Below are 27,921 nucleotides of genomic sequence, written 5' to 3'. Positions count from 1 at the left end.
CAGATCTAAGTTGAGATAATGAATAAAAGATACATATGTACCTCATGAGTATGAGACAAATCTTATGCAGAGCTGACAAGTTCTTAAAGGCATGCATAAATACATTTGGTGCCAGATGTTACAATCTGCCTCATTTATTTATTCCTGTAATCTTTTATTTAACAGCTATTTATTAAAATCTTACTACATGCAAGCATTGCCTTAGGATTGCTGAAGGAGGCATTAACAGGTTAATAAAAACTGTCCGTGTCCTCACAGAGCTTATAAAACGTGGGAAGATAAAGAGGGAATTGCCTTTTCCCCTCTGAGTTACTTAGTTCCTTTTGCCCCTCAGCAAGTTATGTAAGCATCTACTATAATATTTATTGTACTATATTGTATAATTCCTGTGTGATCTATTTTTTCCATTAGACAGTGAGTCTTTCTTTTTCTATGTCCAGCACAGAGCCTGAAATGCAGTGGTTGCTCATCAGTTGCTTATTTAATGAATTACCACACAAGTGTTTATTTATTTTTATTTATTTATCTATTTATTTTTGAGACGAGGTCTCACTCTGACACCTAGGTTGGAGTGCAGTGGCATGATCATGGCTCACTGCAGCCTCTGCCTCCTGGGTTCAAGCAATTCTTCCACCTTGGTCTCCTAAGTAGCTGGAATTACAGGGGCGCACCACCGTGCCCGGCTAATTTTTGGATTTTTAGTAGAGACAGGGTGTTACCGTGTTGGCTAGGCTGGTCTCAGACTCCAGACCTCAGGTGATCTGCCCGCCTCGGCCTTCCTAAGTGCTGGGATTACAGGCGTGAGCCAAGGCTCCCAGCCCACACAGGCATTTAGAACCTGGACATGGAGCTCCAGAGCATAGGCACAGGTTTTATGGACTCAGTAAGTGATGACTGAGCGATGCTAAGTATCCGGCACTGGGCCAGTGCTAGAGGTGCAATGATGATTAAAACAATGTAGTTGTCCCCCCTTATCTGAGGTTTCAATTACCTGAGGTCAGCTGCAGCCTGAAAATATTAAAAGGAAAATTCCAGAAAAAAACAATTCATAAATTTTAAATTGTATGTGGGAATGAAATCTTGTGCCATCCTGCCCAGGTTCTGTATTGTCCCTTTGCCCAGTTTATCTACGCTGTAGACACTATCCACCTGTGAGTCAATTAGTAGCTGTCTCTATGTGTTGAGGCATTACACTGCTTATGTTCAGGTCACTCTGATCTAATAGTGACCACAAAGAGCAAGAGTAGTGATGCTGGCATAGTGTTCTAATTGTTTTACTTTATTCTTAGTTACTGTTCCTAATCTCTTACTGTGTTTAATTTATAAATTAAACTTTATTGTAGGTATGTATGTATAGGAAAAAGCACAGTATATATGGCATTCTATACTATCCACAGTTTCAGGTATCCACTGGGGGTCTCGGACTGGATCTCTGGTGGAGAAGGAAGGACTGCTGTGGTCTCTTACCTTCAGGAGGCAGTAGCTATTGAGAGCAATCACATACAGGTAGCCTGTAGCAGTCCAGGCAAGTGATTATAAGGACCTGAACTAAAACAGGGATGTGGGGTTGGAAAGAGGGCAGTGAATTAGAGGAGGGGGATTCAACAGGACTTACTGTGGGGTGAAGGCAGAGACGCTGGAGGGTAGCTTGAGAGTTGTTCACTCAGTGTGGGAGCAGATGGTTGAAGTTTTGCAAGTGGCTGACTTCACTGAGAAGAAATACAACAGAAAGAGAAGTCATTTGAGGACAGAGCCTTGGTGAAGGGACAGGAAGATAATTATGTTGCAAAATATATATTTACATAACACACCTCCATGCTACAAAGACTTCCTGTGCTGACTTTGAATTCCTGCCCTGGTTACTCTGACAGGTTGATATTCATTTTCCTCTTCCTACCCATGCAGGACAGACCCCAACAATGCTGCAGAAGCTGGTTAGTTTCTCACTGAAGGCATAGCCCTTTTCATTTCAAAGAAAATAATTCTTGTCTGAATGATTAACAGCAAAATGCCAACCTGAATAACAAACCCATAGATTAAACAAGAGTAAAAGGAACTTTTGAGATATACTGGTTCAGCCTCTAAGATTTTTTAAAAAGCTCTATTGAGGTATAATTCACATACCATACAACTACCCATTTCAAGTGTATAATTCCATGGTTTTTCATATGTTAAATTTTTTCAAGTAGTGGTGAAATATATCTAACACAGAGTTTTCCACTTCAACCATTTTTAAGAGTACAACCTGGCCGGGTGAAGTGGCTCACACCTGTAATCCCAGCACTTTGGGAGGCTTAGACACGTGGATCCCTTGAGGTCAGCAGTCCAAGACCAGCCTGGCCAACATGGTGAAACTCGCTCTCTACTAAAAATACAAAAGTTAGCTGAGCATGATGGCGCACATCTGTAATTCCAGCTGCTCAGGAGGCTGAGGCATGAGAATCACTTGAACCCAGGAGTCAGAGGCTGCAGTGAGCCGAGATTGTGCCGCTGCACTCTAACCTGGGTGAGGGAGTGAGATCCTGTTTCAAAAAAAAAATAAAGGACAATCTGATGGCATTAGGCGCATTCATAATGTTGTGCAACCATCACCACTACCTATTTTCAAAAAATTTTCATCACCCTAAACAGAAACTCTGTACTGATTAAGCAGTAGCTCCCCATTTGCCCACTTCCCCAGCCCCTGGTAAGTTCTAATCTACTTTCTGTCTCTATGAATTTGCCTGTTGCAGGTGCCTCATATACTAGATTCATACAATAGTTCCCCTTTTGTGTCTGTCTTATTTCACTTAGCAAAGTGTTTTCACAGTGTAGTGGCATACGGCAGTAGTTCATTTTTGTGACTGAACGATATCGGCTATACCACATTTAAAAAAATCAATCCATTGGATTTTTGGATTGTTCCCACCTTTCGGCTCTAGTAAATAACACTCTGCTTTCAATTACTTTGGGGATTTACCTAGGAGTGGAAGTGCTAGAGCATATAGTAATTCTATTTTCAGTCCCACTTTTTTTACTTTTAACTTTTTAGAGACAGGGTCTTGTTTTGTTATCCAGGCTGGAGTATGGTGATACAGTCATAGCTCACTGTATCACTTCAAAGTCCTGGGTTCAAGTGATTCTCCCACCACAGCCTCTGAGTAGCTAGGATTACAGGTACACATCACCATCCCCAGCCAATTTTTAATTTTTTTTTTGTAGGATGGGGTCTCATCATGCTGCCCAGGCTGGCCTCAAACTTCTGGACTCAAGTGTTTCTCCCACTTCAGCCTCCCAAAGTGCTAAGATTATAGGTGTGAGCCATGGTACTTAGCATGTTCTGCCCCTTGAGTAAATCGACATACTTAGTCAAAGACCTGCAAAAAGGCCATCTTGCTTTATAACTTTTCACCAGAGTGATAGGAGTCATAGTCCATTTTCTCACAAGGACATAGCTTATCCATGGTTTCCTAGTATGGTCCACAAACCCCTGCATTAGAATTGCCACCATTGCATGTTAAAATGTACTTGGCTACATTTAGCTACTGACCTGTTGAATCAGAATTGCTAAGGATGGGGCCAGGAATCTGCATTTTTAGCAAGCCCCGCTGGCAATTTTTGTGCACACTTAAGTGTGAGAACTACTTGTATGGACAATTTGATACAACAAAGGAAGATCGATCCAACTTTTTTGCTGTTATATTCTGCCACAGGTGTAACAAAACCATTCTGAACTAACATTAGACATGTATACTGACAGAATCAGTTGTTTTGTGCTGAGGTCCTCCATAAAGAGTTTTCTCATGAGTTTTTATTGTGTAATGAATTACTTCCTGATAAGCTATTATCCACGAATTCATCCAATTTGCCTAACCATGATCACTGTCCAGTCACAGAACTGCCATTTGGGTAGAAGGGCCCTTCTCAGCCTGCTTTGGGCACAAAGTTATAATCACGTTTCAGCTATTCTGTGTTTTGGGGGCATATCCTGAAGTATCTCAGGGATAGAGCATCCCCGTGTCCATTGTACAATTCATGGCAACATAGAAGCTGAAAATTAGGCTCATTTCAGGGAAGGTCTAGTTTTCTCTGTGGTTTGCAAGCCAGATCACAGACTATTCTGCTATGAGGAAAGTTGGGAGAAGAGGTCTTGCATTTCAAAGTCTTGCCATGAAGTCATTAGGACTTAATAATATAACTCAAAAGTCAGAGGGAAAATGAACTGACCCTTTAGAGAGGCTCTCAGAACAACCAGTTGCTTTCATAGGGCACTCACAATGTCACTTCGGGAGAGCCTTGTTACATTAACATGGTCTCTCTGTAGGAGTAGCACTGTTCACCAAGCCCAGGAGTTTAATGGCAAAAGATGTCGGATCCAGCCGTCTTTGTGTGGTTTATTGATTTGACAATTCCTTTGTTCTACTGCTTTCTTTTAGTTGACACACCACCCCTGCCTTATCATGCCACAGAAGCCTCTGAGACCCAGAGTGGCCAACCTGTAGATGCCACAGCTGATAGACATTTAGTGCTATCGATACCAAATGGAGGTAAATTGTAGATGAACAGTGAAATGTAGCTATTTTCCAAAGTATTTCCTATTAACCCCAAACAAAGCAACTCAAAAAACAAAACCAGAAATGTATTGATTGGCCTGCTGTTTGGCATGTGTTTTAAGAGGCAAATGGCATGGCTTTGCGGTTTTTTTTTCGCCTGGGTACAGGTGGGCTGAGGCCAAAAAGGATGTCAGCCTTTTTTTTATTTTTATTTTTTCATGGCTTTGCATTTTAACTTTGACATTCCTCAGTACCGCAGAATTAATGTTTTGTTTATCATCTTCATTACCAGAATAAGTTAACTTTTTATTTTAACTTCACATTTAGCAGTTTGTAGTTTTTTTTTTTTTTTTTTTTTTTGAGCTGGGCTGGAGTGCAGTGGCAAGATCTCCACTCACTGCAACCTCCTCCTCCTACGTTAAAGTGATTCTCCTGCCTCAGCCTCCTGGGTAGCTGGGACTACAGGTGTGCACCACCACGCCCAGCTAATTTTTTGTGTTTTTGGTAGAGACAGGGTTTTGCCAACGTTGGACGGGATGGCCTCTATCTCTTGACCTCGTGATCCACCCGCCTTGGCCTCCCAAAGTGCTGGGATTATGTGAGCCACCGTGCCTGGCCAGAAGTTTGTAGTTCTTGATGTTTAGTATGGAATTGGGAACTCAAGAAGTTAGGGATTTTATTCTATTTGTGTTTTTACTATATGTTTACAGTGGTGTCGTTCGTTTGACCAGAGAGGTACTCTTAGAAATATACATAAATGGGGTTTTTACAAAATTTTATTTGCATCTTATAATAGTCTAGTGTTGCTTGACTTTAATGTTTGTATAAACCACATTGTGATCTTGCATAAATGCACATTTTGATTCCTTAGATCTTAGGGTGGGGTCCAAGAATCTGTATTGTTAAGCTCCCATGTGATGCAGAGGCTACTGTTCCATGAGCCACATCTTGAATAGAGAGGTTCTGAAGAAGTTTACCATTTGAAGTACTCCAAGTGAATATTTTTATAAGCTAAGATCCTTTTGTAAGAGAGATAATAACCCCCAAATTTATCCATTTCATAAATTTATATTTAGTGCATATAGGAACATATTCTAGATGCAAGAATAATGAGGATGTTCAAGGAAGAGAAAGATAATCTGATCAATGGACAGACAGAGAAAGGGTGTGGGTGGCAAAGAAAGAAGGAACTCTGAACTTTGATTGGTTACAGGAAAGTGACTTAACTTTAGGTTGGGTGTGAAAACACTCATCGGTTTCCTAATGAAATGTCCCGCTGTCTTTAAATGTTTTTTTTTTTTTTTTTTTTTTCATGCGTAACTAGATATTCCACAGAGCAGAATGTGAGCCCCTCTATGTGGAAGTTTTTTTCCCCTAAATAATTTAATGTCTTATTCAGCATTATTGATTTGCTTTTTTATCATAGCCAAACTGTTATTTTCCATCTCTAGTTTGTTGGAAAATGATACTTTTTGCCACAAGGATTCAAGAGGGCACAATAACAGCGAAATGCCATCTCTCACATGTTTCTGAAAGAAGAGGTGACCTGCCGGCTTCCTTTTAGCTGTGCTTGCTTTAGGGTTGACAGGTTTTTTTATGTCCATCTGTTCGTGTCATGTTTCCCTGACCCCTTCATTACCAATACATGTGTTTATAAATACTCTAGCCGTGGAAGATGAATGAGGACCCTGGACTAGACATCTCAGGTAGGCTGGTGAAATAAGCCAGCCCCAAGCAGATCCCATGAGAGCTACAGGTTCTCAAAGGTTGCAAAGCAGCATACTTGTGTTGCAGCCAACTTTGTGGTTAAAAGCATTAACTAAGTTTCCTGGTGAAATCATGAGCTACACAGCCCAGGTATGACAGTAGCCATGTGCTATCTGGTTTGTTTTCTTCCAGATTTTCGGCCAGTTTGTTATGAGGAGCCCCAGCACTGGTGCTCGGTCGCCTACTACGAACTGAACAACCGAGTTGGGGAGACATTCCAGGCTTCCTCCCGAAGTGTGCTCATAGATGGGTTCACCGACCCTTCAAATAACAGGAACAGATTCTGTCTTGGACTTCTTTCTAATGTCAACAGAAACTCAACGATAGAAAATACCAGGAGACACATAGGAAAGGGTAAGAGCACAGATGTCATTCCATTAGTCATCTAGCTAAAATGTCAATGGTCATGTATGTAGAAATGCACCTGACCATCTTCACATATCAGTCACCTGCCCCTGTGGAAGGGCCCCAGGGCTGGTGAGCTCTGAGATAGCTCTGACATTACCGTGGGGGAAAGCACATGGGTTGTCAGGATCTTAGTCCCTCTGCCTCTAAAGTCATCATGCCGCCTTCTAGGGGTGGGTGGCATGGAGTGGGGATGGTGAAGGCAAGCAAGATGATAAAAATGAAAAAAGCAGGGTGAAATTATTGAATAGAACTACTATGCATTATTTTTGATTTGCCTAAAACTTGCCAACTGGGATCATTTCTGAAGAAGAGGAATTCTGACTGGGTGATGATTTGTATCAGGTAAAGTTCCCTTTGGAGGCTTAGCAGCTAGGTAGTTACAAAGAATGACTGATATATGTCTGGAAGCCTTTGGCATGTGATTGGGGTTCTCGTGCGTGCAGGTATATAGCAGCTGATTGGGCACAAGTCACACTGGTCTCTGTTCTGACCAGTGATGCTTTTGAAGCCCATCTCATTGGTGTGAGTGTTGGTAGCAAATCTCAGCTGAGTGTGTGGTCTGGCTGAGGATCTTTAAATTATTTTTTTTTTTATATCAGAATAGGTGGTATCTCAGAGTGATACCATGGAGTCCCAGATGCAGAGAACCTTCGGTCATTTGACCTTTTCTCTCTCCATCCAGCACTTAAACCACCTCAGGAAAGTAGCCTGAGCCTTTTCTTTCAAATTTCCAGGGGAGATTCATTGTTTCCCTTGGTGATGCATTGTAATATTCTTCCCAACGCACCTTCAAAATGTCTCCTGTTGGAGTAAACCTAAAAGCCATTGTTTAGAAACAGGCTGAAATTATTCATTGATGTTGACTCTTAATGGAGACAGTTACTTTATGTTTATTTATATTCTGTCTCCATGGTGGCTTTGAGGCAACTTACAAGAAACCATTGCAGTGAAATGATAAACGAAAAATAGAAAATTAGAAAGGGGGGTTGGGGGAGGGTAGAAGAATCCAGATATGTCATCGATAAGGATTAACTCTGTTAACCAAGCTAAGCAGGGTTGAGCATGGTTAGTACATGGATGGGAGAATGCCTGTCCTCCTGGGAATGCAGCCCTGTAGGTCTTAGCCTTATTATACCTAACCCCTATTCAAGATGGAGTTGCTCTGGTTCAAACAGCTTTGACATAGAGAGCTAGAGAAGATGGTGGTGATTTTGCTCTAGGTTTCCTGACAGGGAGGGAAGAATTGAAAAACTCACTCTGGAATGTAATTTTTATCCCAAAGTGGGAAACATAACCATTCCTCAAAGGAAATAATATTTTGAATGAATTCCTAAACAAGTTTCTTGAGCATGCCTTTACTTTCAGATGATTTTTAAAAGAACCTTTAGTGAAATCTCAAGACAAAACATTAACACATAACGTTGTGAAGCAGTTTGCTAAGGAGCTTGGCAGATTGGTCTGCATATTCAACATCTGCTGGTGCCAGTGGATCCAAAGACAGGATTAAAATATTAAAGGAGTGCTGAACGTGTTTTAGGAACCTGTCTGCAAGTTGCTTCTTCAAGGTGCTCCTGCTGAGGACATGGAAAGTCTGTGTAGTCTATTTTTGTTGTTATAAAGGAATACCTAAGACTGGGTAATTTATAAAGAAAAGAGGCTTATTTGCCTTGTGGGTCTGCAGGCTGCACTACAACATATGTGCTGGCATGTGCTTCTGGTGAGGGCTTTAGGAAGCTTCTAATCATTGCGTAAGGCAAAGGAGAGGCTGTGTGTCACCTGGGAGGAGACAGAGAGAGAAGGGAGGGAGGTTCTGGGCTCTTTTTAACAAACAAATCTGACAGGAACTAATAGAATGAGAATTCGCTTATGATCTCAAGGAGGGCAGCAAGCAGATCATGAGGGATCCTCCTGCATGACCCAGACACCTCCCACGGAGCCCTACCTCCAGAATTGGGAATCAGATTTAGATGTGAGATTTGGAGGAGTCAGATATCCCAATTATATCAGTAACTACTGTGTTGTTAACTGAGAGCTCATCCTGAGGGTTAAGAAGCCACGTGAGCAAAAGCCAGGACTGATTACCTGTTCCCCAAACTGGAGCACCTAATAGTGCTCCCCTTGATTCAAGTCAAGGGTACTCATGGTCACATGGTCCCAAGGCAGAGTTACAGTTTTCTCAGAGCTGCTTAGGAATTACTCCAATGTGGAAAAAAAAAATTTCTTAGACAAGCTACAAGTTTTGCCATAAAGCCTGGCAGGGAAAAAAGTGTTGGCTCGGGAGATTTTAAAGCAAGGGCAGTCGTTTTTCTGTGAGATCACAGGAGTCTCTCTCGGATGCTGCCATGGGTTATCTGGTTCTGAGCAGCATGGCTTCCCAGAGCACCAGCCTGAATAAGTTAGCCACAAAATGCACTCCTAGGCTATCGAATGAGTTAACTTGCTCTGTGAAATTAATTAATTAGATTTAGTGATATGCATTAGATTTTAGTGATATGCATTCATCTCACAAATATTTACTGAGCACTGACATTAGATTTTAGTGACATGTATTCATCTCACAAATATTTACTGAGCACTGATTCTCAGCCAGACTGGACACTGGGGATGCAGCAGTGGAAAAAAGACAACATCCAGATTTCATGGATTACTTGCTGCTAAGGGAAAGACAGACAAGAAATTCAACATGCAGGATGTCCAATAGAGAAACGCAAAGCAGGGGAAGAGAATGGAGACTTTAAACCAGTGTAACCAGGGAAGGCCTTCCTGAGAAAGTGACATTTCAGCAGGAGTTACCAGAAAGGTATCCCGATCCAGACCCAAGAGAAACTTCTTGGACCTCACACAAGAAAGAATTTGGGGTGAATCCATAGAGTACACTGAAAGCAAGTTCATTAGAGAAGTAAAGAAATAAAAGAATGGCTACTCCACAGGCAGAGAAGCTGCATGAGCTGCTCGACTGATAATACTTAAAATTATTTCTTGATTTTATGCTAAACAAAGGGTGGATTTTTCATGAGTTTTCTGGGAAAGGGCTGGAGATTTCCCAGAACTGAGGGTTCATTCCCTTTTTAGACCATATAGGGTAACTTCCGGGCATGGCCATGGCATCTGTAAACTGTCGTGATGGTGGTGGGAGTGTCTTTTCACATGCAAATGCATTATAATTAGCGTATAATGAGCATTGAGGATGACCAGAGGTCACTTTTATCACCGTCTTGGTTTTGGTGCATTTTGGCTGGCTTCTTTATGGCACTCTGTTTTGCCATCAGGGTCTTTGTGACCTGTATCTTGTGCAACCTCCTGTGTTATCCTGCGACCAAGAATGCCCACCGTCCTAGGAATGCAGCCCAGTAGGTCTCCCTCTTGAGGCCATTTTAAGGGCTTTGGTTTTTACTCTGTGGGAAATGGGAAGGTAGATTTAGGTTGAGGAGTTTATGTTGTAAACCAAAAAGTATCTGAGACAAGTCTCAATCAATTGATTTATTTTTATTTTATTTTATTTTTGAGATGGAGTTTTGCTCTTGTTGCCCAGGCTGGAGGGCAATGGCACAATCTTGTCTCACTCCAACCTCCACCTCTCAGGTTCAATTGATTCTCCTGCCTCAGCCTCCTGAGTAGCTGGGTTACAGGTGCCCACCACACACCCAGCTAATTTTTGTATTTTTAATAGGGACGGGGTTTCACCATGTTAGCCAGGCTGGTCTCGAACTCCTGATCTGCCTACCTTGGCCTCCCAAAGTATTGGGATTACAGCTATGAGCCACTGCACCCAGCAGAGGTCTCAATCAATTTAGAAAGTTTGTTTTGCAAGGTTAAGGATATGCCAGTGATGTGGCCTCAGGAGGTCCTGGCGGCATGAGCCTAAGGTGGCCGGGCTATACCTTGCTTTTATACATTTTAGAGAGACATAATACATCAGTCAAGGCATGTAAGATTTACATTGCATAGATCTGGAAGGGTAGGACTACTTAAAGGAGGGGCTGGCTTCCAGGTCATAGGTAGATTTAAACATATTCTGATTGGCAATTGGTTGAAAGAGTTATTATCAATAGAAAGGAATGTCTGGATTTCATAAGGAGTTGTGGAGACCTAGGTTTTATCATGCAGATGAAGCACCCCAGGTAGCGGGCTTTAGAGAAAGTGGACTGTAAATGTTCGTTATCAGACTCTAGCTCTGTGTTGATGTCTATGCTGGAAAGATATAATGAGGCATGTCCAACCCCTACTTTCCCTCATGGCCTGAACCAGTCTTTGAGGTTAAATTTTAGAGCACCCTGGCTGAGGTGGTGATCCATTCAACTGGTTGTGGGAGCTTAAAATTTTATTTTTGGTTTACAATATGATCTGAGTTTACACTTTAAAAAGATCCCCTGGCTGTTCTTTTGAGATTAATTAGACCGTGATGGGCAAGGATGGAAGACATCTTTTTTTTTTTTTTTTTTTTTTTTTGAGATGGCAGTCTTGCTCTGTCGCCCCCGCTGGAGTGCAGTGGTGTGATCTAGGTTCACTGCAACCTCCGCCTCCTGGGTTCAAGTGATTCTCCTGGTCTCAGCCTCCCAAGTAGCTGGGATTACCGGTGCATGCCAACACACGTAGCTAATTTTGAATTTTAATAGAGACAGTGTTTCACTATGTTGGCCAGGCTGGTCTCAAACTCCTGACCTCAGGTGATCTGTCCACCTTCACCTCTCAAAGTGCTGAGATTACAGGTGTGAGCCACTGCACCTGGCCTGAAGATATCATTAAAAACTTTTTTGAAAATTATAGGTAATGTTAAAAACATGCACTTTGAATGAAGAGCCTCTTAAGCAGGCTTTGTGTGAGCAACATGGCTGTTTATTCACCTGGGTGCAGGTGGGCTAAGGCCAAAAAGGGCGTTAGTGAAGGGTGGTGGGATAGGAGTTGGTTTTATAGGTTTGGGGAAAGTTTTTGGGGAGGGGGCAGGGGTGTTATGGAGTAAGATCAGTTCCTGTGGTGGGGGTAGGGGCAAGGAATATACATTACCATAAATTCAGTTACAGTGGCGGGCGGGATAAGGGGTAAGGCGTAAGAGTAGCTAAGATGGCAGGGTGGGGTGTAGAGTATTCACATTATCATAAGAACAGTTAAGGTGGCGGGGTCCCTTGATGGTTGATGTCCCGGGGAAGCTCCGTTGGGCGATCAGGGATAATGAAGAATGCGGGGCCAGCGGTGATCAGCCAAGGCTGGCAGGACTTTAGACTTTCTGGGTCCAGATGGCACATGGAGGCCTGACAGTTAATGATGAGCCATTCCCCTACTCAGTAAATATCAATTATCCTTCAAGTCACTTCTGGCTTGTATTCCCTGTTTAGTGACTACATTAGCTTAGATGGCTGGCCCTGCTAAAGGAAGGTCATGTTGCCACCCTATCACTTTGAGTTGTGGTTTCGCTAATGGTGATGATGGGTGCTGATTCACCTCACTTTCCATCTAATGGGTAGATCTGTGAGGTGGAGGAGCTTGTAGAAAGCATTTATTGGTAGCTATGTGGCAGTTAAATGATACAAAGGAATTGAACCTCTGACTTTGACCTCCTAGCAAGGTGCTTTAAATAGCTACTAACAGTTGGCACTAGCATACCAAAAGCTACCACTTAAATGTCAAAGGCAATACCTTGAGCAGCCTGGAACATTGCATTCCAGTGTGGGACCTATCCATATTCTTCCTTAGAAACTAGGCAGACTGGTGGCCAGGCGCGGTAGCTCACGCCTATAATCCCAGCACTTTGGGAGGCCGAGGTGGGCAGATCACAAGGTCAGGAGTTTGAGACCAGCCTGGCCAATATGGTGAAACATCATCTCTACTAAAAAGACAAAATAAATTAGCCAAGTGTGATGGCACATTCCTGTAATTTCAGCTACTCAGGAGGCTGAGGCAGGAGAATCGCTTGAACTTGGGAGGTGGAGGTTGTAGAGAGCCAAGATCATGCCACCACACTCCAGCCTGGGTGACAGACAGAGTGAGACTCCGTCTCAAAAAAAAAAAAAAAAAAGTAAAAAATTAGGCAGATCACTTGAGCTCTTTCCAGTGACGTATCAAATAATAATAATAATATGATGATGATAGCTATATGTAAGAGACACGCTGGTATGCATTTATATGTAATTTCTAATCCTTATAGTAACTGTACAAGTTAGGGTTATCAGTTCCATTTGACAGATGAGACAGCTAAAGCTCCATGAGTTCAGTAGCTTACACATGGTCACGCAAGTGATGCCAGGAACTTGCACCCTGAGGACTCGGGCCCAGTTGCTCCCCTTTGCTAGAGGGGATGGACCCTGCTGCCCTTTTATCTTGGCACCCCTCATAGTTCCTTGTTTGTAGAATTGAATCTTTCAGTATGGAGTGAAAATGCCTATCATGTGCCACAGCCCTTGTGTGCCATAATCAACTCTGCAATGTTGGAAGAAGGCCCAACTGATAATAAAGTACCGAAATTTTACAAGATTTTGCTTTTAAAAAGTAAATCAGAGAAGGTTTTATGTTTTCCTTACAAAAATATTGTGTGAGAAGGGGAGTACTACACTAAGAATTACACAGAGCTCTCCAGTACCTGGAGAGGATTGTAAGGATCTTTCCAGAAAAAGATTATAGAACCACTGACGTATAATACTGATATGACTGATACGTGCCAGCACAAAAGAAAGCAAAGGGCAAGTTCCCCATGATCTGGGAATGATGTGATAGTCAGTCTAGATAATTGGAGGATAACATGTGCCTGCTTTTTTAGACTGGCTTTTAAGATGGCCTCAATTTCCAGATAATTATACAAACCACAGCTTTGAGTTGACTGCATGAACATAGAACTTCAGGTAGGATTATATTTCTTGGAAATTCATGACTTAATATAATCATAATCAATAGTACAACCTTTCTGAGCAGTGACAATTTCTGCTGTCGTTGAAGTTAGCTCTGGTAACTCTTACAATGAGCCTGTGCTGGGTTCTTGGTATGCAAGAACACTTTGAGTGAGACTGGCCCATTTCTCTTTTGCGGACGTGGACATGTGGCATTTGTCCTGCCTGACATCTGTGCTTCCATCTGTGGGAGAAATATGAAAAAAAAAGTTTTTTCTCCTTTTGTGGGAGAAAAAAATGATAACCATTAACCCTGGTTATTGAACTTTCTGAGATAGATCAAGCATATCCTTAAAATAATGATCACATATTCCAAGTCATCGCATTGTTTTTGGAAATGGGTTTTTAAAACCTTTTTATGGATCTTTATTTTCTTGTATATCTCAAGTTCTGTAGAATTCTAGTAATTCTTCTTGCTTGATGAAAGGAATTCATCCTGACATAAGGGTTTCATCAATCAGCTCCGTGCAGAGGTGTTACCAATAAGGGATCCCTATCCAGACCCCACAAGAGGGTTCTTGGATCTCCCACAAGATAGAATTTGAGGCAAATCCACAGAGTGAAGTGAAGGCAAGTTTATTAAGAAAGGAAAGAAATAAAGAATGGCTACTCCATGGACAGAGCAGCCCCAAGGGCTACTGGTTCCCCATTTTGATGGTTATTTCTTGATTATATGTTAAACAATGGGTAGATTATTCATGCCTCCCTTTTTTAGACCATATAGGGTAACTTCCTGATGTTACAGTGTTCCCCATGACATTTGTAAACTCTCATGGTGCTGGTGGGAGTGTAGCAGTGAGAATGACCAGAGGTCACTCTTCATCGCTATCTTGGTTTTAGCTGGCTTCTTTATTGCCGCCTGTTTCATCAGCAGGGTCTTTATGACCTGTATCTTGTGCCAACCTCCTATCTCATCCTATGACTTAGAATCCCTACCCATGTAGGAATGTAGCCCAGTAGGTCTTAGCCTTATTTTACCCAGCCTCTACTCGAGACGGACTTGCTTTGGTTCAAACGCCTTGGGCAGAGGGTCTGTATGTCCAGATGGGTCTGTATGTCAAATAGACTTGCTTCCTTTCCCAGTGGATTTCATTTCCCTGTTTCAAAATAGTCATTTGTTCTGCCTCTGAACACGTATAAGGCTTTTCATCTTAATAAAAGCAAATCCTAAAAAATATTTTAACATAGGATGTGATGTCACACCGTTATAGCCATCACACTTGATGTTACAGGATACTTAATATCCTGAGAAAATGTTCACAAGATATTATTAACTGAAAACAAGTTTTAAAACCTCCTGTAGAGTATGATCCCGGTTTTCTTCCTAAAAATGCACATGGCTGAGCATGGTGGATTACACCTATAATCCCAGCACTTTGGGAGGCCAGGGTGGGTAGATTGCTTGAGCTTGGGAGTTCAAGACCAGCCTGGGCAACATGGTGAGACCCCGTCTCTACAAAAAATACAAAAAAGTTAGCTGAGTGTGGCGGTGTGCACCTGTAGTCCCAACTAGTCAGGAGGCTGTCTCAAAAACAAAAAGCACATAAAAAAGACTGAAAGATATATAATAGATGTTAGCTTTGATTATTTCTGGGCTGTGGCTTTGTGACTGGTTTTTATTTTCTGTCCGTATTTTCTAAATTTTCTATAGTGGGCATTCTTGATCCTGTGAGGATGGGTGGGCATGGTGTGTAAGGGTGCCCTAGAAGGCAGCAGCAGCGGTAAGGGAGATGCCTCACATTGCGGCCCAGGCAGAGTGGCTGCATGTTTGAATGGCAGTGTTGGGACATGCCCTGTAGGGCAGTCGGACCCAAACAAGCTTGTTCATCTTGTTGTCCAGAGAGACCCAGTCATCGGGGATAGTCTTGGAGGACCAGCCTTATTATCAGCCCAGAGGTGGCTTTTTGTGAGTTAGGAAAAGTGCCTCTTCCTCAAGAGAAATTACTGCCATCTGCTGGGAAAGGATTGTAATAATTACACAAAGCTTTGCAGACTAGGAGGCAAACCCTGGTTTGCAGTGGTTGTGCAGTGCACAACCCTAGGCACAGTCCTGTGGAGGACCTACCTCCATCCTCTGACCCAGGTCGTGGTGTGGATCTGGAAATCTGTACTTTTATATTATTACTATTTTTAACCACCCATTAACACATTTTTTTATTGTGGGAAATTTGAAATAGACACAAAAACAGAGAGAGGAAGATAATGAGTCTTCATCTTACTATCTCCAGCTTCAATAAAGATTCATATTCTGTGCCATTCTTTTTCATCCATCCCTCTACGATACTTTTGCTAGAATATTTTAGAGCAAATCTCAGGCTTCATATCCTTTCTCCCATCTATTGGAGTTTGTATCTAACTATATAAGGAATTTTTAAAAATACCATTTTTGTATTTTCCTAAAGCTTCTAAAATAGCTGTGCAGAAGAAAAGGCAACAAAGGTAAGGGATAGATCAATTACAAACTCAGAGGACGCATTGCGCTTGTGCTGGGACGTTTAGGTTTTATCCCAAGGGGAGTGGAGAGGCTTCGGCGTTCTCTGTGCAGGACACTCTGCCTTTTATGGCGATCTTTTCGCCTCCCTCCCAGTAAGAAGGGTATCCCTGCACCTTCCTGCTTTGAGGCACCGACTTCCTCCTCTGTTAGTAGATGCCATAGATTGGCACACTCTCACCGGCCTGCCCAACCTGCCCTCTTCCCAGTCATTTCCTGTCATTCAAGACAACCGAAGAGGATTAAAGACACGCTTTTGTAGTTCAACCCAGCAAACCCAAATTAAATCCAAAATTCTTCTGGTCCTCATTAACCACAAACACAGGACTCTGCACTCCCTAATCTCCTAAAAAGTGGGTGACAGTCACACACAAATGGAAAGTTTAGATAAAGAAAGGCGCAGCCCAAGGAGATATGTAATCCAGGATGTGGGCGGAACTTGCTTGAGCGTGGCATTGCCAGGGTTCTCTTTGTGATCTCAGGTAGTACTTCCTTTGGAGCATTTATTCCTTATTGCCAGGAGTTAGAACAGGCTGCAGGATTGTAACACTAGCGTTGCCTTCCACTTCTAATGCTTCTTAATTACAATAATGAACATATTAATGACATTTGATTGTGACAATAATAAATGTGATGTCTTTTCTAAACATTTCTTACAGAGCTGTCAGAATGTAGACTTCAGTAAAATCTGCACATGTTCATGCTTTTCCTGTACCACCTTAAAGGAATATTACTGGCTGGGCATGGTGGCTCATGCCTGTAATCCCAACACTTTGGGAGGCCAAGGTGGGTGGATCACCTGAGGTCAGGAGTTCGAGACCAGCCCAGCCAACACAGGGAAACCTCCCCTCTACTAAGAAAATACAAAAATTAGCCGGGTGTGGTGGTGGGCACCTGTAGTCCCAGCTCTTCAGGAGGCTGAGGCACGAGAATTGTTTGAACCCAGGTGGCAGAGGTGGTTGCCATGAGCTGAGATTCTGCCACTGCACTCCAGCCTGGGCAACAGAGCGAGATGCTGTCCAAAAAAAAAAAAAAGAATATCACATAACATAAAGTTAACAAATAATGACCATCCATGAGGTGAAATCCTGAAATAGATATGAAAACACAGGAGACTTCTGCTATTATTTATAAGCAGAGTGGGATACTGAATTTCTTGAAACTTTTGTCTGACAGTAGTTGCCAAGTATCACACACTTATTTTGTCCAACCCTTCCAATTCCCGAGGCTGGTCTGTCAACATAGCCTGAGCATCAATCCAGTAGTTGCCAGGGAGTGTCGCAGTGAGGCAGCATTGGGCTCACCTGGGAACTATTAGAAGTGCAGGTCGTCCAGCCTCACTCTGGACCCACTGAACTCGTGATCTGTTTTAATAAGCCCTGCAAGTGATCTTGGTATAAGCTAAGGTTTAAAAACCACTGCTCTACTTTGTGGTGATCTTGAATATGATACTAGAGTTGAAAGCTGATATTAGCCTACCAAATGGATGCAAGTCACATCCTTGGGCTACTTGACTCTTCCTCCAGTGCTGGTTTCTCTGGCCAGAATCTGGCCTCCTTCAACCTGAGGCTGGGTTCCGCCTTTTCCTCGTGTTCAGGGATGACTCCGTGTGCTCGTCCCATTGGCTTTGCTCGTCTCTCAGGATGCTGGATGACTGCCTACCTGCCCAGGCTCTTCTCTGCCTTGGTAGCTTTGCCAAAGTGGGCTGTGGTTGCAGATGCCCTTAACAGGATTGACAACCAGCCCCCAAAGACCAGACTCATAATAAAAAAAATCATATCTATGTAATAGGTTTTAAGAGGATTATATATTTGAAGGTCATTCAATTCTAATACTGACCAAATCCTTAGTACTCCACTCTGGCTCCTTCTACTTTCCCTCTTGAAAAATCCTCCACCCACCCCCATAAGGGAGGCCTTTCCCCTTTGGAGCCCACAGGGATTGTTGTAAGAAGCAGTGCTTGCATTTTGCCCAGCATAGCATTATCTTTATGATCATAGGAGCCCAGCCAAGTAACTCTCCCAGCCACTTAGGACCATCCTTTCGTCCCCTGGTACCACCGCCTGGGCCCAAGGCCATTCAGGAGAGTAACAGCGAGGAGAAAGAGAAGGGAGAGGAAGGCTGAGGGAGGCGGAGGAGGGGAGCCAGCCTCTGGCTGAGGAAGAGGAGAGGCAGTGGCAAGACAGCCGTGGCCTGGATATCCAAGCTGTGCTTTAGCTGTGCACCCCTGGGTTAGTTTCTTCAGAGTGATGTGGCTGGGATACATACTACTTAAAATTGTTCTTCTCTCAAATTTTATTAAGGGAAAAGGAGACAATAAATATGGTGGGATGTAGTCACATATAATGCAGAACTGCCTCAAGTGCTACTTAGGACCTGACCAAAGAAACTCCCAGCAGCTCCATCAGTAACGTTTCCTAAATTCAAGGTTACGCCCACCGGGCCCTGAGCAGCCCTGGAAGCCTGTAAGTTCAGTTCTTCCAAAGTTTCACAGTTGCATTTTGAGGAGACCCCAAATGTGTAAGTACATTCGGGATTGTTTCTACAAACACCTTTTAACTAGATCACCATTCTATGTGTAACCATATTGACTTCTAGTGCTGGAGACGTTTTTTCCCATCAAAAATTGGAGTAAAATTGTTCTGATACTTAATATTCACTAGACTAGAGTTTCTTCATTTTTTTCTAACATCAGCCCCTTTGCTATATACATTTACATTAAATCTCAAACCCAGACATTTGGAGGGAAAGAATCAACTAAAATTTAATTTGGGATGGAAATTAGCAGGAGCAACAACATTCTCAGGATGCGTTTCTTTCTTTCTTTTCTTTTCTTTTTCTTTCTTTTTTTTTTTTTTTTTTTTTTTGTGAGATGGACTCACTCTGTCACCCAGTCTGGAGTGCAGTAGTGGTGTGATTTCTGCTCACTGCAGCCTCCGCCTCCTGAGTAGCTGGCATTAGTGCATGTCACCGCGCCCAGCTAATTTTTGTATTTTTTAGTAGAGACAGGGTCTTACCATGTTGGCCAAGCTGGTCTCGAACTCCTGACCTCAAATAATTCACCCACCTTGGCCTCCCCAAATGCTGGGATTACAAGTGTGAGCGTCCAGCCTCAAGATGGTCTTTTGAACTTTAATTCCAAGAATGTTAGATAAAGTGATAAAGGCTACATTTTGCTTATGAGTTTTTATATTACTGTATCTTAAAAATGTGGTAGAAATTTCACTGTTCACAAATTAAAAATAGACATTGTTTATATGATTTATATTAGTGGATGACAAACTTGTAAATGAAATAGGTCTCTGAGGTATTTGTTAAGAGAAACAGATTTATAAGTTTGGTAAATTTTTAAAGCGTCATTGTTTCCTCTGAAGTGGGTTTAATGTATGCACTTAAGTAACATTTTCATGATATTAACTGTGTCCAGTTTTAAATTTTAAAATTTGTATATGTACACAAAGGATTATTTGATTTTTTGTATGATATTCACTTCATTTCTAATATTATAAAACCTTATTTTTGAAACGAATAAACAGGAGTGATGGGAGGACTAGTATATGAGACATTACTGATTGGTTCTTGGGAGTGATCATTAACATAGGTTGCAATCCACTTTTTATTTTTATTTTTATTTATTTATTTTTTTGAGATGACGTCTCATTCTGGCACCCAGGCTGGAGTTCAGCAGTGCTACCTTGGCTCACTGCAGCCTCCGCCTCCCAGGTTCAAGCAGTTCTCTTGCCTCAGCCACCCAAGTAGCTGGGATTACGGGTGCCCACCACCATACCTGGCTAATTTTTGTATTTTTAGTAGAGAAGGGGTTTCATCATGTTGGCCAGGCTAGTCTTGAACTCCTGACCTCAAATGATCTACCCACCTTGGCCTTCCAAAGTGCTGGGATTATAGTCATGAGCCACTGTGCGCAGCCACAATCCACTTTTAAGTGAATTTGTGGGAAAAGCACAGATTACAATTAAACTAAGTGGCATTTAGGTCACACATGTCATTCATGTGATCAGTGATCTGACAACCAACCTAATAGGAGGGAGTCACATCTTTTATGGTTTCAGGAATCAGTGGGGGAGGCATGCTATGAAAGGGCAGTGAAGGAAGGCAGTGTTTTTGTGTCTGCAGGTGTGCACTTGTACTACGTCGGGGGAGAGGTGTATGCTGAGTGCGTGAGTGACAGCAGCATCTTTGTCCAGAGCCGGAACTGCAACTATCAACATGGCTTCCACCCAGCCACCGTCTGCAAGATCCCCAGCGGCTGCAGCCTCAAGGTCTTCAACAACCAGCTCTTCGCTCAGCTCCTGGCCCAGTCAGTTCACCACGGCTTTGAAGTTGTGTATGAGCTGACGAAGATGTGCACCATCCGGATGAGTTTTGTTAAGGTAAGGAGTGCTTGCTACCACTTTATAAAATGTTCCGTGAAAAACGAAACAAAACAAAAGCACCCCGACTGATGGGGCAGTTCTGCAGCCAATTCAGATAGACAAAACCCATTTTTATTGAATTCTATTGTTTTTAGGTGGAGTTCCTCTTTGAGTATGAACTGTCTTGTTTAGCAGTTATATGAAAATTCTTACATATAACTCGTTTAGCAATTATATGAAAATTCTTGTTTAGTAGTTATATGAAAATTGTTTTGAAGAAAAACAAGTAAGGTAGCTGGTTGTTTTTAATGCAGATGACATTATGTAACAACAGCGATTTTATAGGACTAATGCAACAGAGATTTTTCCGTCCTTCAAATTGCCAAGCACTATTATCACTTGGTAAATGTTGGTGAATTTATCTGAATTCGGTAAGATACTATCTTTATTCTTAGAAAGCATACAGGCAGGCCGGGCGCAGTGGCTCACGCCTATAATCCCAGCACTTTGGGAGGCTGAGACGGGCAGATCATCGGAGGTCAGGAGTTTGACCAGCCTGACCAACATGGCGAAACCCTGTCACTACTAAATATACAAAAATTAGTCAGGTGTGGTGATGGGCGTCTGTAATCCCAACTGCTTGGGAGGCTGAGGCAGGAGAATTTCTTGAACCCAGGAGGCGGAGGTTGCAGTGAGCTGAGATGGCGCTATTGCACTCCAGCCTGGACAACAAGAGTAAGACTCCTTCTCAAAAAAAAAAAAAAAAAAAAAAAAAAAAAAAAAAAGCATTCAGGCACATGGGGTAGATAATGTTTATGAATAAGCTACAAAATAGGCAGGATTGGCTCTAATACAAGACAATAAATTAAGTACTGTTATAAAGGTATAAATAATTTGAAATAGAAACAACAGGTGAGTGTGATTAATTCTGAGAGTAGTTTGTGTTCTGTTGATGGGTATTTGTTGAATTTCTCATATTGAATGTTGTTAAGGTTGCCATGAAGGCGGGAGAACCAAGGTGGTTTCTTGGTGGGAAGGAAAAACAACTGGGTGTGTATATGGAAGCGAAAGCCTTCAGTTTCATCACCTGCTATTTTATCTGTTGCAAAGTACTCACAAATCAGTCTAATATTTCAAAATCTGGACTTGTTTATCAGATTACCTGGGTATATATGACAGTTTTCATACTGCCATGCATCCATCCAATGAATCAGCATGGCTTGGTCCAGGCATTTTTTTTTTCAAAGTAAATTTTATTTGTACTTTAAAATTACCATGATAAATAATTTTCTATAAATTATGTTTTTATTGTTTATAATCTTAGTAATTATTTACAAAGTAAGAACAATATAGTTTCTAATTTAAAAAACAGCTGCTTGAAATCATTTCTCTTTCATAGTGACAAAGCAGTTTCATTCAAATTTAATATTTTAAAAGCATATATTATAGTTATATTGACAGGTAACTTAGAAATCTTTTAGAATGTTCTGTTGCTTTAGAACCAGCAGAGGGCATCATTTGAATCATACAGTTTTTTTTTTTCCAGGTCTGTGTTTTTAAAATTAGGATGAAATGCCAATATCTCATAGGTAGTTATTTTACTATAATTAAATATAAGCTTATATAGAAATCTGATTTTTCTGATAACTAGATACATTTCTCAGATAGGCATTATTTAAATTCATAAAGTTACACAGTTTATACAGAAGACAAACTGTTCCTAATACTGCAGGAAATTTAAAATAAATCCATAGTAAATATAACTATAGATGATCAGTTTTAAAAAAAAATTGTAGATGAGCAAACACTGGTGAGTACCACTAGGCTGATACATCAGATCTCTTTAAGGTTTCTTTCAGCTCTGATTTTTACTGATTCTAGGACTCATTCAGTCAGTCAAGAAATATTTATTGAGCACCTGCCATGTGTCAGGCCAGGCCGTGGGACATACCAATGATTTCTCACAGATCTCTGGCCTCAGGGAACCAGTATTCTAGGAGGGAGAGACAGAAAATAAACAACAGCCATAACAAAGAAGGTGATGGAAAGAGAAAGTCTAGGCAGGGGTGAAGGGAATTGGAGCACTGGGCAGTGGAGTCATCTACACATCAGGGTGGGCCTCACTGAAAAGGTGACAGGTCAGCGGAGACTGAAGGAGACATGGAGCTAGGGCCAGGTGCCTCTGGCAGAAGAGCAGAAGCAGAGGGAAGAGCAAGGCAAGAGTATATGCCTGGAGACTCCAAGGAGCAAACAGGGCAGTATGGCTGGGGCCTAATGGGCAGGGGGATTGAGACGAGAGCAGCCTCAGAGAACCACAGCGAGGCCTCCTGAGTCACTGCCAGGAGGTCAGCGGCAACTCTAAGGAGGTGGTGAGCTTGCAGGGATCAGAGCAACCATTTTCATGATCTGATTCTGTTTTTAAAGGATTGTCCTGCCTTCTGTGTGGAGGATAGATATTACACAGGCCAGGTTGCAAGTAGGGAAACCAGTTAGGAGGCTATTTCAATATTCAGGTGAGAGTCGCTCCCACCTGGAGGGTTCCAGTACAGGTTGTGAGAAATGGAAGGATTCTGAATTGTGAAGGCAGATTAGATGCAGGGGTGAGAAAGAGTTAGGAAGATGAAGTTGCCTTCAATCAAGATGGAGAAGATGCAGGTGTATTGAGATGTGCATCCACATTCAAGTGGGGATATGAGTAGCCAGTTCAATATAAGAGTCTGGATTTGGGGAGAGAGGTTTGGGCTCAAAATACAAATTTGGGAATTGTCAGCAAAAGGACAATTTTTAACTACCTAAGTCTGGATGAGAACACCAAAGGTTTGAGTTTAAACTGAGAGGGCCAGGCGTGGTGGCTCACGCTTATAATCCTAGCACTTTGGGAGGCTGAGGTTGGTGGATCGCTTCAGGTCAAGAGTTCAAGACCAGCCCGGCCAACATGGCAAAACCCCATCTCTACTAAAAATACAAAAATTAGCCAGGCGTGGTGGCGTGTGCCTGTAATCTTAACTACTTGGGAGGCTGAGGCAGGAGAATCGCTTGAACCTGGCAACCACGTGGGAGGCAGAGGTTGCAGTTAGTCGAGATTGCACCATTGCACTCCAGCCTGGGTGACAGAGTCAGACTCCATCTCAAAATAAATAAATAAATAAAAATAAATAAACAGAGAAGACAGGGGGCTCTAGGACTGAGCCGTGGGATGCTTCAGCATTTAAAGATGGGGCAGAAGAGAAAGAATCAGCAAAGAAAACTGAGAAAGACCAACCAGGGAGGTAGAATAAGACCAAGAAGTATGGTGCTTTGGAAGCCAAGAAAAGACAGTGCATTGATGAGAAGGTGTGATGAACTAAATCAAATGCTGCCCACGTAGCACAAAGACGGAGAGCTGATCATTCATTTTAACAGTATGAAGGTCTTTTTTGATCTTGACAAGAAAAGTTTGGTTGGCAGCTGCAGTGAAACGATTATCAGAATGGATTTAAGAGAGAATGGAAGGAGACAATTTGAGACAACCAGTATGGTTGACTCTTCTGAGGGTTTTTGCTGGAAGCAGGATAAAGACATAGGGCAGTAGGTGCTGAGGGTAGAGAAGTGTCTTGAAGATGGAATATATTTCAGCGTGTTCGTGTGTTGATGGGACTGATATAGTAGATTGCAGGAGACAAGGGGAGACTTGCTGGAATGATGTCTCTAGGAAGACAGGTCTGAGAGTGCATAAATGGGGGGGCAGCTTATTTGGAAACACAGGTAATTAATCTGTGGTAAGAGGTAGAAAGGCCGAGTATGTGGGTGCAGGTGCTATGGAAACGCATTTCTGATGTCTTCATTTTTCTCATTAAAATACAAAATAAATCCATCAGTTGCAGATGTGGACAGGGATAAAAGGGTTGGTGGTTTTGGTGGGGAGGAGTGGTCACCTAGAAGGGGACGTGAGAGAAGGGACTAGGGGGTGGGTTGTGGCTATGTGCTGGGGACATCACAGGTTCACTTGAGGTTCTCAGTCACGAATGTGAAATGTAATCAGGCAGCACGGTTGTGTTGAAATCCAAGTTTTAAAAAACTCTTCAGAGAATCACTGCTCCCAGTCACAAAACTAATTTACTTGGCTGTGATCTCCCTTCATTTTAAAATATCTTTTCATTGATGTATAACATACAGAGAAAAATACGTAAAATTAAAAAAAAATTTTTTACTGTCTCTCCTTTGAATGCTGATAAAAGGGAAATTGCCAAGTAAGCCAGAGAGACAGAGAGAGAGAAGACAAGCAAGCTTTGATAATTAGCCCTGAAAATCCCAGCACACCTTCCAGTTCTCTCTTTACGCCCTTCAGGTCCATTCACTGGTCTGCAGTAGCCATTTTGTGTAAAACACTGTCCTAGGCAAGAAGGGGGGAACAGAAGGTCCAGTTTCTTTGTTTGTGGAAAGGAAAATTATTTGTCACTGCTTCCCATGTGACTGGAGTTCCAGAACCTCTCCAGGTCCAGATACCTAGTTGTGAACCCTGAGGGAGTGCACTGATTTGGATTCATCTGAAGGCATTTGGTTGGTGCAAGAGTTGTCCTGTGTTTACAGGAACGTAGAGGCCATGTTCTCTTCCTCTCCGGTCTCAGGAGCTACCCTGGGGTGTGAGCTGAGCTCTGTGTGGGGCTCTGTGTGGGGCTCGGGAGGCTGAGTTTAAGTGTGGGACCATCACTCAGCTTCTTTCTTGTTTTTCAGGGTTGGGGCGCTGAGTATCATCGCCAGGATGTCACCAGCACCCCCTGCTGGATTGAGATTCATCTTCATGGGCCGCTGCAGTGGCTGGACAAAGTTCTGACGCAGATGGGCTCTCCACATAACCCCATTTCTTCAGTGTCTTAACAGTCATGTCATAAGCTGTGTTTCCATAGGATAGAGGCTATTGCAGGGAGTGGCTTGTATCATTTCAGATTTGCAACTAACTGAAGTTTCTACAAACATGTGTAAATACATAGAAGGTATACTATTCCTATTTTTTTTTTAATCACCATTTGTTTTGTGCTTTTAGTTAACCTGATACCAGTGCAGTGCGATTGGAAAAGCAGGCCTTTTGTGCCTGTGCTATAATTGGCAGCTTTTGTGGGAGGAAACAATTGAGGGGCAATATTGTCAAAAGTATTTGAAGGGTGTTAGCAGAAGAAGAGGCAGCTTTAGTCAGCTGTGTCATCATAAAGCATGTTATGTGGCCTCACAGAAGTACTGAAACTGTTTATACAGCAAAAGTCAGGAATTAGCAGCGCTAAAGCAAATAACACTCAGATGAAACAAAGCAGTGAAACCCCTACAGTTTAAATGATGTCACTTTAGCGCTATTGGCAAGAAGAAAAACAAGCTTGGACAATGAATTCTATGAGATAAGTCATAGAAACTTTACTTCTAAGGCTGACATACCCATAACTGGGCTCCTGTGCTGATATTCAGTGGTACATTTTAACCAAACTGTGATCAGAAAAGAAAAAAAACTGTGAAGCCAAAAAGTCATGTTCCCTCAGTCTACCACTATAAAAACAGAGTCTAATATGGAGAAATAAATATGAAAATAGCATAAAATGCTGTTTTCCAAATTACAAGATCAGACCAGAACTTGGTCCAAGAGCCACCCAGGGAGACGCCTGCTTTCCACAGAGGAGATTGGATTCCTGTTGTCCTGGTTGTTCGTGTCAGGCAGTCCTGCAAACTTTGAGTCTGCACAGCGTGCCAGAATAGCATGTGTTTCAGTCCTGTGTCAAGAAGCAGGTGAAACCAAAGGGTGGAGAAAAGCATCACACGTCGACTTACACTTTCTCATCTTCCCACGTTCAAGTCTCCAGGGGAAGGCACTCCTTTGCCATGTTTTTCTGCCTTTTGGCAAGTATTAACTGCAGATTACTAAAGCAACAGTAAAGACTTTGAGAAAATCTAGATACATTATTGGATCAATGAGTTATTTAACCTAGTATCTCTAGTGATTAAGTTATCTAAAGTCTCATACCCGGAAATAAATTCCCAAGTAAAGTCATAATAATTTTTTAATCATCTATAATTTCTGGGAAGCAGTGGTACTGAATAATAAGACGTCTTTTAAAAACATACACAATATTAAAAACTTGTTCTTATTTTACTTTAGATGATAGAGGAAAATCCCCCAAATTTCTAGGTACTTTCGTATATATATATATTTGCCATGTACTAAACACTGCATTGCTTGGAAAAATATTTCACACCTTCTTAAAAAACGTATAATTTAAGATAGCAGTTACGCTTATAACAGACAGCACTTCAGTAATCCAAGAAGTTTCTTCATTAATACATTTTGTCTCAACTCTTTCTAGCTTTAGTGCACATGGTAGTTTTCTCATTAAATTGTATTCAAGGTAGAAATGATCATGTGATAAAAGATATATAATTGAGCTACTACTGTCACCTCTTATAATGACTAGTGTTATCTAATAGAAACTTTCATATATACACAATGGAAAAGAATTATTACATTTTACATTGAAACTAGGTGGCACATGTAGTGTTTAGAAAAATGTATAGTTTATTGGTTCATCATCTATGTATTGTGCACCTACCTATAGGTGTCAGGTACAATGTTAGGTACTGTAGAATCAAATGTAAATAAGAGACATCCCAGCCCTCATGGAGCCAAGAATCTAAGTGAATCTGTTTGCACAGACATCCTCATGTTTCAGAACTTGTAAAACAAAACAAAATAATACAGTCTGTCTTTTGCTTGAAAGAATGTAATTGATTTCTTATCTCTGCTTTTTTTAATTTCCCTACTCTTCTGCAAAACCAGGTAATGGATTCCTGGTATAAATGCTACTTTTTTTTTTCATGTCTCAAAGTTGTTGTTTTTTTCTTCTTCCCTTTCTAGCTAAAAGTTTGTTTTAGCTAGAAATTGGAAAATAGGGAATATTTTCCAATAATTCTATATCTCCCTTTTTCTTGGAAAAGACATTAATATGGTGAATCTCATATGGGAACCATTCCGTGGGAGACCTTTGACATAGCTTTTGCTTCAGAGGTCAAACATAGCTTTCATGATCTCTTGACCAGCTATCTAACTTACCCTCTGGTAATCTTACATCTTTACCTAATTAAGCTAAACTGGTGGTTCATAAATGACATCAAAAACAAAAAACAGTCTGCAGTGGCTGTAATCCCAGCACTTTGGGAGGCCAACACAGGAGGATCATCTGAGCCCAGTAGTTTGAGGCTGCAGTGAACTATGATCACATGACTGCATTCCAGCCTGGGTGAAGACACTCTAGTCTCTAAACAAAAATCAAACAAAAAACTCGCATTTCTATGCGGCTTTGGGAAGCCAGGACACAATATTGCAGTGAACCTGAATTTTCTGTGACAAATTATTAAATTGGCACATATGATCATCATATCATGTCTCATCAAAAGCCTTTATTAAGATGCTTGTAAAATTTGAAGAATTTAGAATTGATGAGAAGTTAACCCTT

General features: G+C 41.8%; 1 protein-coding gene across 4 annotated transcripts in view; it reads left to right on the top strand.

Moving 5' to 3' along the window:
• SMAD9 (SMAD family member 9) overlaps nucleotides 1-25,957 on the top strand; it is a 73,607-nt gene extending 47,650 nt beyond the window's left edge. For 3 of the 4 annotated variants that reach the window (XM_032294475.1, XM_032294476.1, XM_032294477.1), the window contains 4 exons: nucleotides 4,416-4,526; nucleotides 6,432-6,653; nucleotides 20,211-20,467; nucleotides 25,163-25,957. In XM_032294475.1, the coding sequence (XP_032150366.1) occupies nucleotides 4,416-4,526; nucleotides 6,432-6,653; nucleotides 20,211-20,467; nucleotides 25,163-25,306 (734 nt within the window). In that variant the 3' untranslated portion in view covers nucleotides 25,307-25,957. The remainder of the gene's footprint in view (nucleotides 1-4,415; nucleotides 4,527-6,431; nucleotides 6,654-20,210; nucleotides 20,468-25,162) is intronic. The other variant, XM_032294479.1, reaches the window with a different exon arrangement.
• Nucleotides 25,958-27,921: the final 1,964 nt, after the last annotated feature.

Source organism: Sapajus apella, unplaced genomic scaffold, assembly GCF_009761245.1.
Source record: "Sapajus apella isolate SASKATOON/1434 unplaced genomic scaffold, GSC_monkey_1.0 scaffold32, whole genome shotgun sequence".
NCBI lineage: Eukaryota > Metazoa > Chordata > Mammalia > Primates > Cebidae > Sapajus > Sapajus apella.
The sequence above is the reverse complement of the archived record's forward strand: the minus strand, read 5'-3'. Positions and strand labels throughout refer to the sequence as shown.